Source organism: Mustela erminea, chromosome 9 (assembly GCF_009829155.1).
Source record: "Mustela erminea isolate mMusErm1 chromosome 9, mMusErm1.Pri, whole genome shotgun sequence".
Classification (NCBI taxonomy): Eukaryota; Metazoa; Chordata; class Mammalia; order Carnivora; family Mustelidae; genus Mustela; species Mustela erminea.
The window spans coordinates 105737699-105748213 of record NC_045622.1 but is presented as its reverse complement, the minus strand read 5'-3'; the positions used below and the strand labels follow the sequence as shown (position 1 = coordinate 105748213).

The following is a 10515-nucleotide window of genomic DNA, read 5'->3' as shown; positions in this document are numbered from 1 at the left end:
AAGGCAGTACACACAGATCCCCACATACCAAGAATCACAGTGGAGGAACCGTGGCAAGGCATGTGGCCAGGCACGTGGCCCTCCTGCTAGAGCTTGTTTCCAGCCTTCCTAGCCCCCGTGGCCCCGTGACCTATTGCTTGTGGAGGAGACGCGAATTTACACAGGGTGGGCCAAGCCTAGGCTGGGGCTTCTGAAAGCAGGTGGGCCTTGTCCACATTCCCTAATTATTTTCTCAGTGACTGAAACCTAGGGATGGCGGCAGCCGAGGTTCAGCCCCCCAGATGGTGCCGGTGCCCTGGGAATGCGGGCACCGTGGCTGGGACCCTCCTAAAGGTCCACGGGGAGCAGAGCTGCACCACTGACTGGGGACCGTTTTCCCCAGAACTATTAGATGAGAAGGAAACACATGTCTCAATGCTTTAAGCCACTGTTGTCGTCATCGTCTTCTTTTTAAAGATTTTATTTATTTGAGAGAGAGAGCTTGAGCAGGGCAGAGCGGGCAGGCAGAGGGAGAGGGAGAGAGAGACTCTCAGGCAGGTTCCCTGCTGAGTGCAGAGCCTGTCGTGGGGCTCGATCTCATGACCTTGAGATCCTGACCTGAACTGAAATCAAGAGTTGGATGCTTCACTGACGGAGCCACCCGGGTGCCCCTTAGCCACTGTACCTTTGAGTGTCCTTATGAGGCTGCTCCCACTCCCCCCTGTCTAGGGCCTGCAGGAGGAGAGAACCAAGGCCCAGGCTCCTGGGGGAGGGGGCCCCGAGTTGTAGGAGCCTTCCCTCTGCTGTGGGACCCAAAGCCCCTGCAGACTCTGGTGGTGGTGACAGGCACACGGTTCAAGGAAGGGTGGAGAGCGGAGCTACAGCAAGGGGTGCCGGGCCTGGCCCTCCCCTTCCCTGGCGGGGTCCCCGGTTCACTCCTCAGCAGTGGACGCAGTAGAGCCGGACACTGCCACTGACCCGGACCTCCCGCAGTCGCTCCAGGCTCTGCCGCTGGAGGCTGGTGGCGCCCAGGCCCTGCCCGTTGAGCGCCAGCTTCAGCCCTCCCTCCTGGCACAGGAGCAGCACCTGGAAAAGACAGGCTTCTGGACAGACTGACCCTCCACTGCCTGTCTGACTCCCCACCCAGCGAGCTCTCCCCTCGGAGCTCACAAAGACTGGACCATGGGACACCCGGCTGTGGGAAGGAACAGGCCTGGGTGTCCAGCTTGTCACCAGACCGCTGTGACCTTCCATGAGGATCGTCCCAGCCCTGGGCCTCAGTCCCACCATCTGTGCCCATTGTCTTCCCGCGAGTACTGGCTCTCAACCCTGGTAGCACTTTGGAGTCATTGTGTGTGTGGGGGGGTGTTAAATAACCAGGGTCTGCTCTGATTGATTAAATCCACGTTTTGGGTGTGGGATCGCTGGTGGGTGCATGGAGGGTTGAGAGCCGTGGCCTGGATGTCTGCTCCTCCTGGCAGGCTCTGGCTTCCCAGCCCTAGGACGCACCCCTGTCTCCCCATGGGAATGCTGCTCTGTGCCCCGCCCCGGAGGGACCAGGCCACTTGGCTCCGCGACTGACCTCGAAGAATCGCTGTGGATAGAAGAGGAAGGGGGCTGAGATCAGCTTCTTGCACCCCCAGCGCGAGATCCAGGCCAGAGTTCTGTCTGTGAAGGAAGCCCGGAGCATCACGGGCACGTGAGCAGCCTCGTCCCGCAGGCTCAGTGTGAAGCTACAAGAAGGGGAGGGAGGAGGGGCTCCGTGACTCCTTTGAGCTGTGGCTGCCAGACCCTAAGTGCAGGGACGGATGTGGGGGAGCAGCTGAGAGGGGGTGGGAATCCCCACGTTGCCACCCACAGGCTGGAGCCACCCACAGGGGAGCAAAAGACCTTGCCCGAGCCTTGTTTTCCCCTGTCGAGATGGGGAGAATCGTATTAGTAGTAGCTAACAGGTACTGGGTGCTTCATGCTGTGTTGTCTTAAGTGTTTTGCAAATCACGTAGAGGTGTGAGCCACCTGGGTTCAACCCTGCTCCGCTGCTTCCTAGTCCTGGGAGCTTGAGGAGGTCACTGCACGTCCCTGTGCCTCAGTTTCCTGCTCTGTAGTGTAGGGAGAAGGGCACTGTACCTGCCTCACGAGCTCTCCTGTGCTAGAACTCTTACAGTGCTAGAACAGCACCGGGCCTGTAATCAGCACATATCACACCCACTGTGTAACAAATATCACTCTACAGTCCAATCCCTCCTATTGACAGGAACAAAGCGATAGGGTATGTGAAAGTTATCGAGTGCCTGGCACACGGTAGGTGTTTTTACGGAGTCCTCCCGGAAATCCTGTGCCTTGAGGTTCAGCAGCTCGTGTAAGTGACAAGGACAAGAAGTCACATGGCTGGGTCTGTCACTACGTCACTAGTAATAGCTACGAGGCTTTGGGCTGGGCTGGGCACAACGCAGGACTCCAGATCTGGCACCTTTCTGCTGCCTGGCACCTGCCCCTCAGAGGGGAGCCAGATTCCTTTTCATGTCCAGAGAGCTTCCTTTGAAACGCCTCTGAAGTTACTGGTGGCTGATGCCTCGGGCATCAAGAAGTGGTTGATAATAGCCTGAGAGCCGGAGACCAGGGAGACCAGGAGGCATAGCGTGGAGCAGCGAAGCAGGGGAGGGGATGGAAGCGGGGGGATGGGGAAGGTGCACCCTGGGCGGGTCTTCCAGGGACTTTCGTCGGATCTGTTCTAGGAGGATGCGCCAGACATTTCCAGCTTTGGGAAGGAACCAGCAAGGGCTCACCACTGGGAAGAAGCTTGGAAAGCCAGGGTCCCGGAGAGTGCACCACACAGAGCCTCTAGCCCCCAGCCCCAAGCCCTTCCCATTGGCCTGAGAACTCCCAGAGGCCTCAGTGTCTCCCTGCCTCTCTTCTCCCGGTCCTGCACAGCCCTGGATGGTAACGGACGGTCCTCAGACACCTAGTGAAGTCCTGGGGCAGGTGCACACCTGTGCTACGGGGATGGACGGAGAGGGAAGGACAGATTTTTAACGCGGACGAATTCTGTGCCTTCCAACTCCGACTTCCTCTGTCCAGTTCAAGCTGCAGTCGATTCCAGAAAAAAACAGTAACAGCATTTACTGTGGGCTTGCTGAACGCCAGGCACTGCTAAGTTTTCCTGTTGGCGGTCCATGGTCCAATTGGCCTGTAGAAATGTCCTGGCTGGGGGCGCCTGGGTGGCTCAGTGGGTTAAAGCCTCTGCCTTTGGCTCAGGTCATGATCTCAGGGTCCTGGGATCGAGCCCCGCATCAGGCTCTCTCCTCGGCAGGGAACCTGCTTCCCTTCCTCTCTCTCTGCCTACCTCTCTGCCTACTTGTGATCTCTGTCTGTCAAATAAATAAATAAAATCTTAAAAAAAAAAAAAGAAGTAGCACACCACTTCATAAGATAAATTAAAAAAGAAAAGAAAAGAAAAATGTCTTGGCTGGTCCACGTGTTCTTCAACTTCAAGGTCATACCATGTTCCAAAACTGGGAAAGTTTATATGAAAGATGGGTTCCTGCTTCTTCTTTAAAAATAATCAGAAGGCTGGGCCTGAGTGGCTCTATGGAAAAACTCTTTCCACGTTTCCTTCCCAACCCAGGGCTTCGCTCTTTGTCACCTGTCCGGCCCTCGAGAAAGAGCAGTTTGATTACTTGCTGCGTCCCTGATACTAGCCATTTGACTTTGAACTAGGACATGAACTTGATATCATGTCTCCCAAGTTTTTGTGGGGGAGGGTATTCTTTGTAAACCTGGAAACTTTTTCATTTTCCCTGTAGGACTGAGATGATCTCTCTCCTTTTATTCCGATGCGGAAACTCAGGACTCCAGGCTCAGAGGGCTGTCGTGACTTGCCCCAAGACTGCACTGTTCATGGAACCACACGGTCCCATACTGGAGCCATTAGGCAGCATCTGTATAGTTAGTTGGTGTGTGGCTCCAAGCCAGGACTCCAACCAGGACTCCAACCCTATTGTGCCTGGCTCTGGAGGTTCATGCTGTCTGGGGCTATGGTGAGCACCCGCTCCAGAATTCACAGGACCGTCCAAGAAAGAGCAGGCAGGGCAAGAGTTCACTGAGGTCAGGGACTCCAGAAAACAAAACCGAAACAGAAAGGGAGAAGACAAGGCACTTCCCTTCCTGCCGCCCCTCCATGGAGATCATTTTGATGAACCCCACATTGGTAGAGCGCTTACTGTGTGCCCGGCCCAGTTCTGAGCATGCACGCCACCCCTGAAGCTGGCATTATTATTACCTCTTCTTACAAACGAGGAAACTGAGGCACAGAAAGGAAAAGTAACTGCCTTGAAGGGGCACACAGGTAGTAAGTGCCCTCAGCAGAAGTCAAACCCAGGCGATCGGGCCCAGAAAGGTCATGAAATCTAACGCAGTTCCAGCTGGAGGGAAGGAGGAAAGGAAAAAAAGAAGGAAAAAGAAAGCGAAAGTGGCTTTGGAGTGCGTAGGTTTCGGGAGTGGAGCAGGAGCGCCCCCTGTTGGAAAGATTAGGCAACACCCGTGTAGTTGGTGTATGGCTCCAAGCTCCCACTGCCCAGCGCCAGGTCCTCTCTCTGGGGCTGCCTGGCCATGTTTCCCAAACCCTGTGCCGTGTCACCCTGCGAGGATGAATTCTCTATCTGGGTCTCAGCGGGAGCCCTTAAAGGACCTTTCCAGAGGCCCCAGCTGGCACCTACGATGAGAGGCTGGTTGGCCTGAACAGATGGACAGGCAGGGAGGGTTCTCCAAGAATTGGGGCTGTCTGGGCCGTGGGGGCAACCTGAGCGCTGGGCACCGTCCAGTGCTCAGTGGTTGGAACTAAGCACTGAGCACACTCGCAGCCACAAGCTCCACGACGGGGCAGTGATGCTAGAGATGGAAGAGGGGACACTTGTGGAGCTCATCGACTCAGAGATTTCCCCCCTCCCTTCCATGTGGATACGTACTCCTTGGGCTCCGGCAAGACCAGCCCCCGCAGCACGATGACCTGTCCGGGCCAGAGACCCCGGGGAAGGGCACGCGAGCAGGGCACCTCCTGTAGGGAGATGGGAGATGATTGACAAGGGAGGCGCGCAGGGGTGTGGGGAGAGCTGCTGCCCCCAGGGGAGCCCTGCGGCAGGTGTCTGTCTCTAGGCATGCGGCCAGGAGGGCACTCAACTATCCTCATTTATCGAGCATCTACCGCAGGCCTCGGCTCTCCCTGGCCTTGCAGGGCTGAGCTCCGTGGTCGCCCCCTCTTCCCGGGGGCCATGAGCAACAATATGTCCCCCGTTGGTGCATCCTGGACTGTCATGGCCTATTCATTGGTCTGTCTCTCCAGCAGCCTGTGAGCCACTGGAGGGCTGGGACTGGCTGGTCCCTCTGTTCTGGAGCCTGGCACCGGGCCTGGCACAGAAGAATCTCAGATAATGGTATGCAGAATAAATGGAGAAAAGGGAAAACGCAGCTGGAGGTTTCTATAAAGGAAGGGGGAACCTTGATGCTGGGGGCATTTCCCACCGGGGGGGGGGGCGTGCTTCCTCGGGACGACACCTCCACAAGGTGACCCAGGAGGGAGGTTACTCACCAGGCTGGGGCTCTTCAGCAGGAGAGGCTGTGGAGGGGAGAAAGAAAGAGAAAGGAGACATGGAAACCATGCAAAGTTTGCTCAGCGAAAGAGAGCTTCTCAATATTATTATGAAGAATTGGGTGTATCTTGGGTTTGTCTCTCTTAAAAACAACACAGGTGAACAATGAGAGCGCTGAGGGGGGGCCTCTTGGATTCAGATAGACACTGGGTCTGGAAGAATGTGTTAGACCTGCACAGAGGGTCCTGTCATTCACTTATTGGGTGGCCTTGGACCTCATCTCCCCCTCTGTCCTGCAGGCCGACCCCAGCTCCCTCGCCCAATGGACGCAACAGAAAGTTCCAACTTGGCGGGATCTTCTGATAGGAGCCTTGGGGCTCTGCCCACCCTGCACAGCCAGCCCACCCCATCCATCTTCCCAAGCAGACCCCGGCTCAGGCTGGGAGAGGGAAATCCAGGCTTGTGGGCAATGAGGGGGGTGACCAGTATCCATGGCAACTGCCCAGTGAGGGAAGGGGCAGCTGGCTTTTGTTGAATTGGGCAAGTCCAGGGAGTAGCAGGTCAAGCCAGGGGAGCTGGGAACAGTGGTGGCTCAGCTAGTGTGGCCAGAACCCTGAGGGCCACCCTTGCTCCCCAGAAACTCACGTATCCAACTGGGTACTCGCTGCCGCCCTCCGCAAATGGCTGTTAGGGAAGAGGAGACGCAACACGTGGGATTCAGGCCCGCCAAGCTCTGCGAGTCATTTGCAGGGCTCCCGCCTACCCTGCTGATGGCCTGGGGTGGGTAGAGGCTGGCTTTGGTGGGGCCTCACTCTCCCTGCAGGCCTTGTCGGGGGCTCTCAAACCTGGCACTTGCCCATGCTGATTCCTAGGCCCCTCCTCAGACTTAGGGAGTCGGCCTGTCTGGTGGCGGGTCCTAGAAATCTGCGTTTTCCATAAGCTCCATAAGCTGCATTTTCCATAAGCTCAAGGGTGAAGGACAGAGCTACTGATGCTTGGGTCCCCTGTCTCCAAGTGTCCAAGCAGATCGCCTCTTGGCCATTGCTCTTGGGTCCCCTTCTGCGGATACCTTCTCAACCCCGCTCGAATCCCACACCTTGATGGATCCCCTCTACCATGGTTGTAATGGGTGTGACAGGGCCTGCTCGGGGCAGCAGGAGCTCCCGGGCCCGCCCAGACACCAGGGGGAGGCAGGAGCCGTCGCCACTCAGGGAACTCACGCTGATGTTCAGGAATCCAATAGCCTCCACCAGGATGTCACCAAATATGCCCAGGGTGTCTACACGAGACAGCGGGAGCCGGTAGCGGTAGTGGAGAAAGTGTTGTCCATTCACACTTACCTGGAGAGACAGACAGACAGACAGACAGCTCAGCAGCACCTAGTGTGCACTGAATCCGCCTGGCCTCGTGGGGCGCTCTTACCTGGCCCGTCCCTCATTTAACTTCACACCCATTCTGGGAGACGGGCGTGTTTGGCAGATGAGGTGCCCAAGGCATGAGAAGCTTCTGTGACCTTCCCAAGGTTGCACAGCTGACCTTGGAACCAAGGCCCTTTTGATTGTCCCTCTGCCCCGACATAGCACTTCCCTAGGCCATCCCTCAGCAGCAGCAGCAGAAGCCCCAGCCCCAGGTGATGGGGCTAGAACAGAGCCCATCACGTTGTAGGCTCTTAAAGAACTTGCTAGGACTATGGCTCTGGTGCCCTCCCCAGGGCCAGGGCCAGGCACGAGAGAGCTTTCTTGCCGCCATGGGTCCCAGGCCACGTGGGCCCAGGGCAGCTTGGAGCGAGGCTCGGTGGCTGCTCAGTCCTCTCAGGTCTTAAGCCCTCCTGGGGATGCTCCTCCTCACAGTGACGTGGAGAATTCGGCGGAAGGAAGGAGGAGGAGAAGGAGGAAGGTTCTAGACGCCAAAGCCCATCCCTTCCCGTCACCTTCATTTCCTCGTTTCCAAAGAGAAAGAGGAGGCGGAAAGGGGCTCCTCTCTGCAGGGGCACGCGGGGCCACCGGGCCTCGGCCTCCCAGCGCCCCGAGTGCAGGGTGTTGCAGATGACGTGGGGCTTGGTGGTGTGGAAGCGAGGGTTGAAGTGGACGGCGATATCCGGCCGGGGGTGCACGCTGCAGCCGCACTGGAAGTCTACCTGGAACCTGGGGAGAGGTGCTCTTGAAGGGGCACCCCTGGTCAGAAACCCCGAGACCCCAAAGGCAGAGAGGAACCTCCAGCTCGCTACCTCTGGGGCTGAGCTCCAGCAGCCCCGCGGAGCACCCCCTTACCTGCGTGCCTCTAGAGGGACCACTCCCTGTAGCATGACCATCTTGCCCGCACGCAGGCCACCGAAAATTGTCGCGACATAAGGAACCACCTGAACAAGGGGGGAGAGCTTGCCATATGGGGCTGGGGAATGGGTCTTATGAGGGATCCCCACATCAGGTGGGCAGAGGGTGGGGGAGAGAAGAACAAGAAAACTCCATTCTCCTGCCCCCAACAGAAAATGTCCTTATGGGGGAAAAATTAGGGTTCTCTTCCACCTTTTCCTCTTTCCTGGATCCTCACATGTCAAAGCCGCGTTGCCCTAGGGAAGCCAAGTTCAGCTCCATCCCCCCCTTGGAGCATCCCCCCTTGCACCTATGGTGGCAGAGCCCTGCCCCTCTTCCCAGCTCCCTGGGCACAGAAGGGTCCTCAGTGAGACTTGCCCTGACCTCCAGCACCCGGCATCGAGGTCCTGAGGCTGTTTACTGGCTCAAGCCCAGGAACGGGGGGCAGGGGGGGCAGGGGAGACGGGCAGCAGGCAGAAGGCTGGACAAGTTGGGACCCTGATATGGATACCAGCAGAGATACCCAACAACCGCCCAGCCTACCTTCCCAGGCTCACCTCTCCCCGCACAGAAGCTATGCAGAATTCCTAAAACACAACACACAGTTTAGAACTCCCTGCCTTTTCAGAGCCGCTTCCTCTGCTCTCCCTTGGCCCTGCGAGATCCAACTGGTCTTTTGAGGTTCTCTGACCCTTCTCCAAGCACTGTCCACTATGGTGACTGAGTTTTTTCTTCCATCCCCTGTGTTCCCGGAATGCTTCATTCTATGGCCAGCTTGGCCACTGGCGGGCTTACAGGGAAAGCAGGGGGCTGGCTGTTTCTGCTGGAGGCTTAGGCTAGCCGGAGCTGAAGCCCTGTTTTTCCCTTCTGTGCTCAGGGCCTCGCCTGGCACAGTGTGGGCTGTGAATATGTGTTTGCAGAATGAATGGGAACATATCCCAGGGACACATCAGCACAACCAAGACTGGCTTTCACGTGTTCTCCGAACCACCTAGAAGGACCTGAGCCCCAACAGTGCTGCCCTCTAGGTAGGAGCTCGCAGCCTGCAGAGCAAGGAGGGAGCTTGTAACCTGGGGAGCTGCTTCACCCCATTACTCAGGCATCCGGGAAGGTGCTGGAGCTCCCGGCTGGCTGTCGGAGGGCCCAAGGCTTAGCCAGGCTCAGTCCTGCCGCCCCTCCCACTTCCCAGGCTCCAGGCCTGGCCTGTAGTAATTACCGAGCTGCCCCAGCTCTCCTAGGGGGAGAAGGCGCAGTCAAGAGAAAGTGATAATTAGCGTTATTAATGGGAGGAAGGAGTGTGCTGGGCCTTCAGCCTTCTGTAAAGCAAAACCAGACTTCAGCAAATCCATGTGGGCACTGAGCAGGAGGAGGACATGAGGGGACCCCTACACCCATCCTTGAGTTGGAGGTTCCAACATGACTCTCTTCCAGGCTGGAGATGAGACCACCCTAGGTTCTCAGTGCCCCAGGAGCCCCAGATCCTCCTAGCCTGGCCCCCTTCACATGACAGGAGCACAGCCCTGACTCCAGGCTCTATTACTTTTAAAACGAAAGGACCTGGTGAGCCCCATCATTCGCACCCAGGTGGGAATTAGCTGGTCGGCCACTTCGCTAAGCTCAGGAGGGCCTTCCAGAGTCTATGAGCAGGTGCTGGGGGGGATGGCCCAAACCCAAAGGCCTCTCCACCCACCGCCTGGGGGTCTGGGTCCCGCTGGAGTTGGGGGGGGGGTGCCCTGGGACCTGGAGATTCCAGACCAGAGTGGCTCCTCACCGGGTGGAAGATGGGCGGCTGCAGGATGAAAGGGTCAGGAAGTGGGTCTAGTTTTTCTCCAGGTGACATGGGAATGGAGCGCCTCCAACTCAGCCTGCAGATCCAGATTCCAGGAGCCCTGGCCCTGCCCCCACTGGCCGGACTTGCCTTTCCCAGCCAGGATCTGAGGTGCCAGGACAACTCCCTTAGCGGTTAGCCTCAGCGGTTAAGCCAGGCGGTTAGCCTGGGTCCAGCAGGGTCCCGGTGCCCCTCGCAGCAGGCCTGAGAGGGCAGCACTGGGCAGTGGTCCACCCCTGGTGCACACCCCAGATCCAGTCCCGCCAGCTGGATTGGAGCTGTCAGCAGAAATCCGAGTCCAGGAGCGAGAAGCTTGAACTAAGCAGCTAACTAACCAACCCCCTGCCCCCACTTGCACTGGGCTCTGAAGCGCCGAGCTGTTGCAAAGGGAGGGCAGAGACAGGTTCTCTTCCGGCCTGCTGTTTGTGGTTCCCCGGCCTCCCCTTGGAGCCCTCCCCAGTCGGAGGTCCGTGGGTGGCACATGTGGGCAGGTCCCAGGACAAGCCCCGCCCCAGCTTCTTGGACTTGGCTGAGTGGCTTTGCATGCCCGACTTCCCTCCCGGCGGAGAGCTTCCCCTGCCCTTTCCCCCATTTTCCCCCTTTTGCATGATTCATAATCCCCTGGGGCTCCATTTCATCTTTAGCTACAAATGCCAGGGCCCAGCTATGGTCAGAAAGGAGGTGGAAGATGGTGAGAAAGGGCAGGAGGAGAGGAGCGCCCCCTGGAGGCTCAGAAGAGGCAGTGAGATGCAGTGGGCAGAATGTTCCACACCCAAGGAGACCCGGGTTCTAGCTCAGCCTCTGCTTAACG

At 57.8% G+C, this 10515-nt stretch overlaps 1 protein-coding gene across 8 annotated transcripts; it reads right to left on the bottom strand.

Moving 5' to 3' along the window:
* Positions 1-581: 581 nt before the first annotated feature.
* On the bottom strand, positions 582-10171 carry LGALS12 (galectin 12). Of its 8 annotated transcripts, none has more exons than XM_032358821.1 (9): positions 9648-10171; positions 7835-7923; positions 7495-7708; positions 6785-6904; positions 6210-6248; positions 5501-5590; positions 4944-5035; positions 1562-1712; positions 822-1065 (listed from the first exon to the last, which is right to left on the bottom strand). In XM_032358821.1, the coding sequence occupies exons 1-9, from the start codon at positions 9714-9716 to the stop codon at positions 919-921; spliced, it is 1011 nt and encodes a 336-aa protein (XP_032214712.1). In that variant the 5' UTR covers positions 9717-10171; the 3' UTR covers positions 822-918. The 8 variants fall into 8 exon arrangements, with proteins under 8 accessions (XP_032214709.1, XP_032214711.1, XP_032214710.1 ...); XM_032358822.1 differs by having other exon boundaries at positions 4944-5032; positions 5564-5590; XM_032358826.1 differs by lacking the exon at positions 822-1065 and adding an exon at positions 2970-3063 and having other exon boundaries at positions 1625-1712.
* Between the last annotated feature and the right edge of the window lie 344 nt (positions 10172-10515).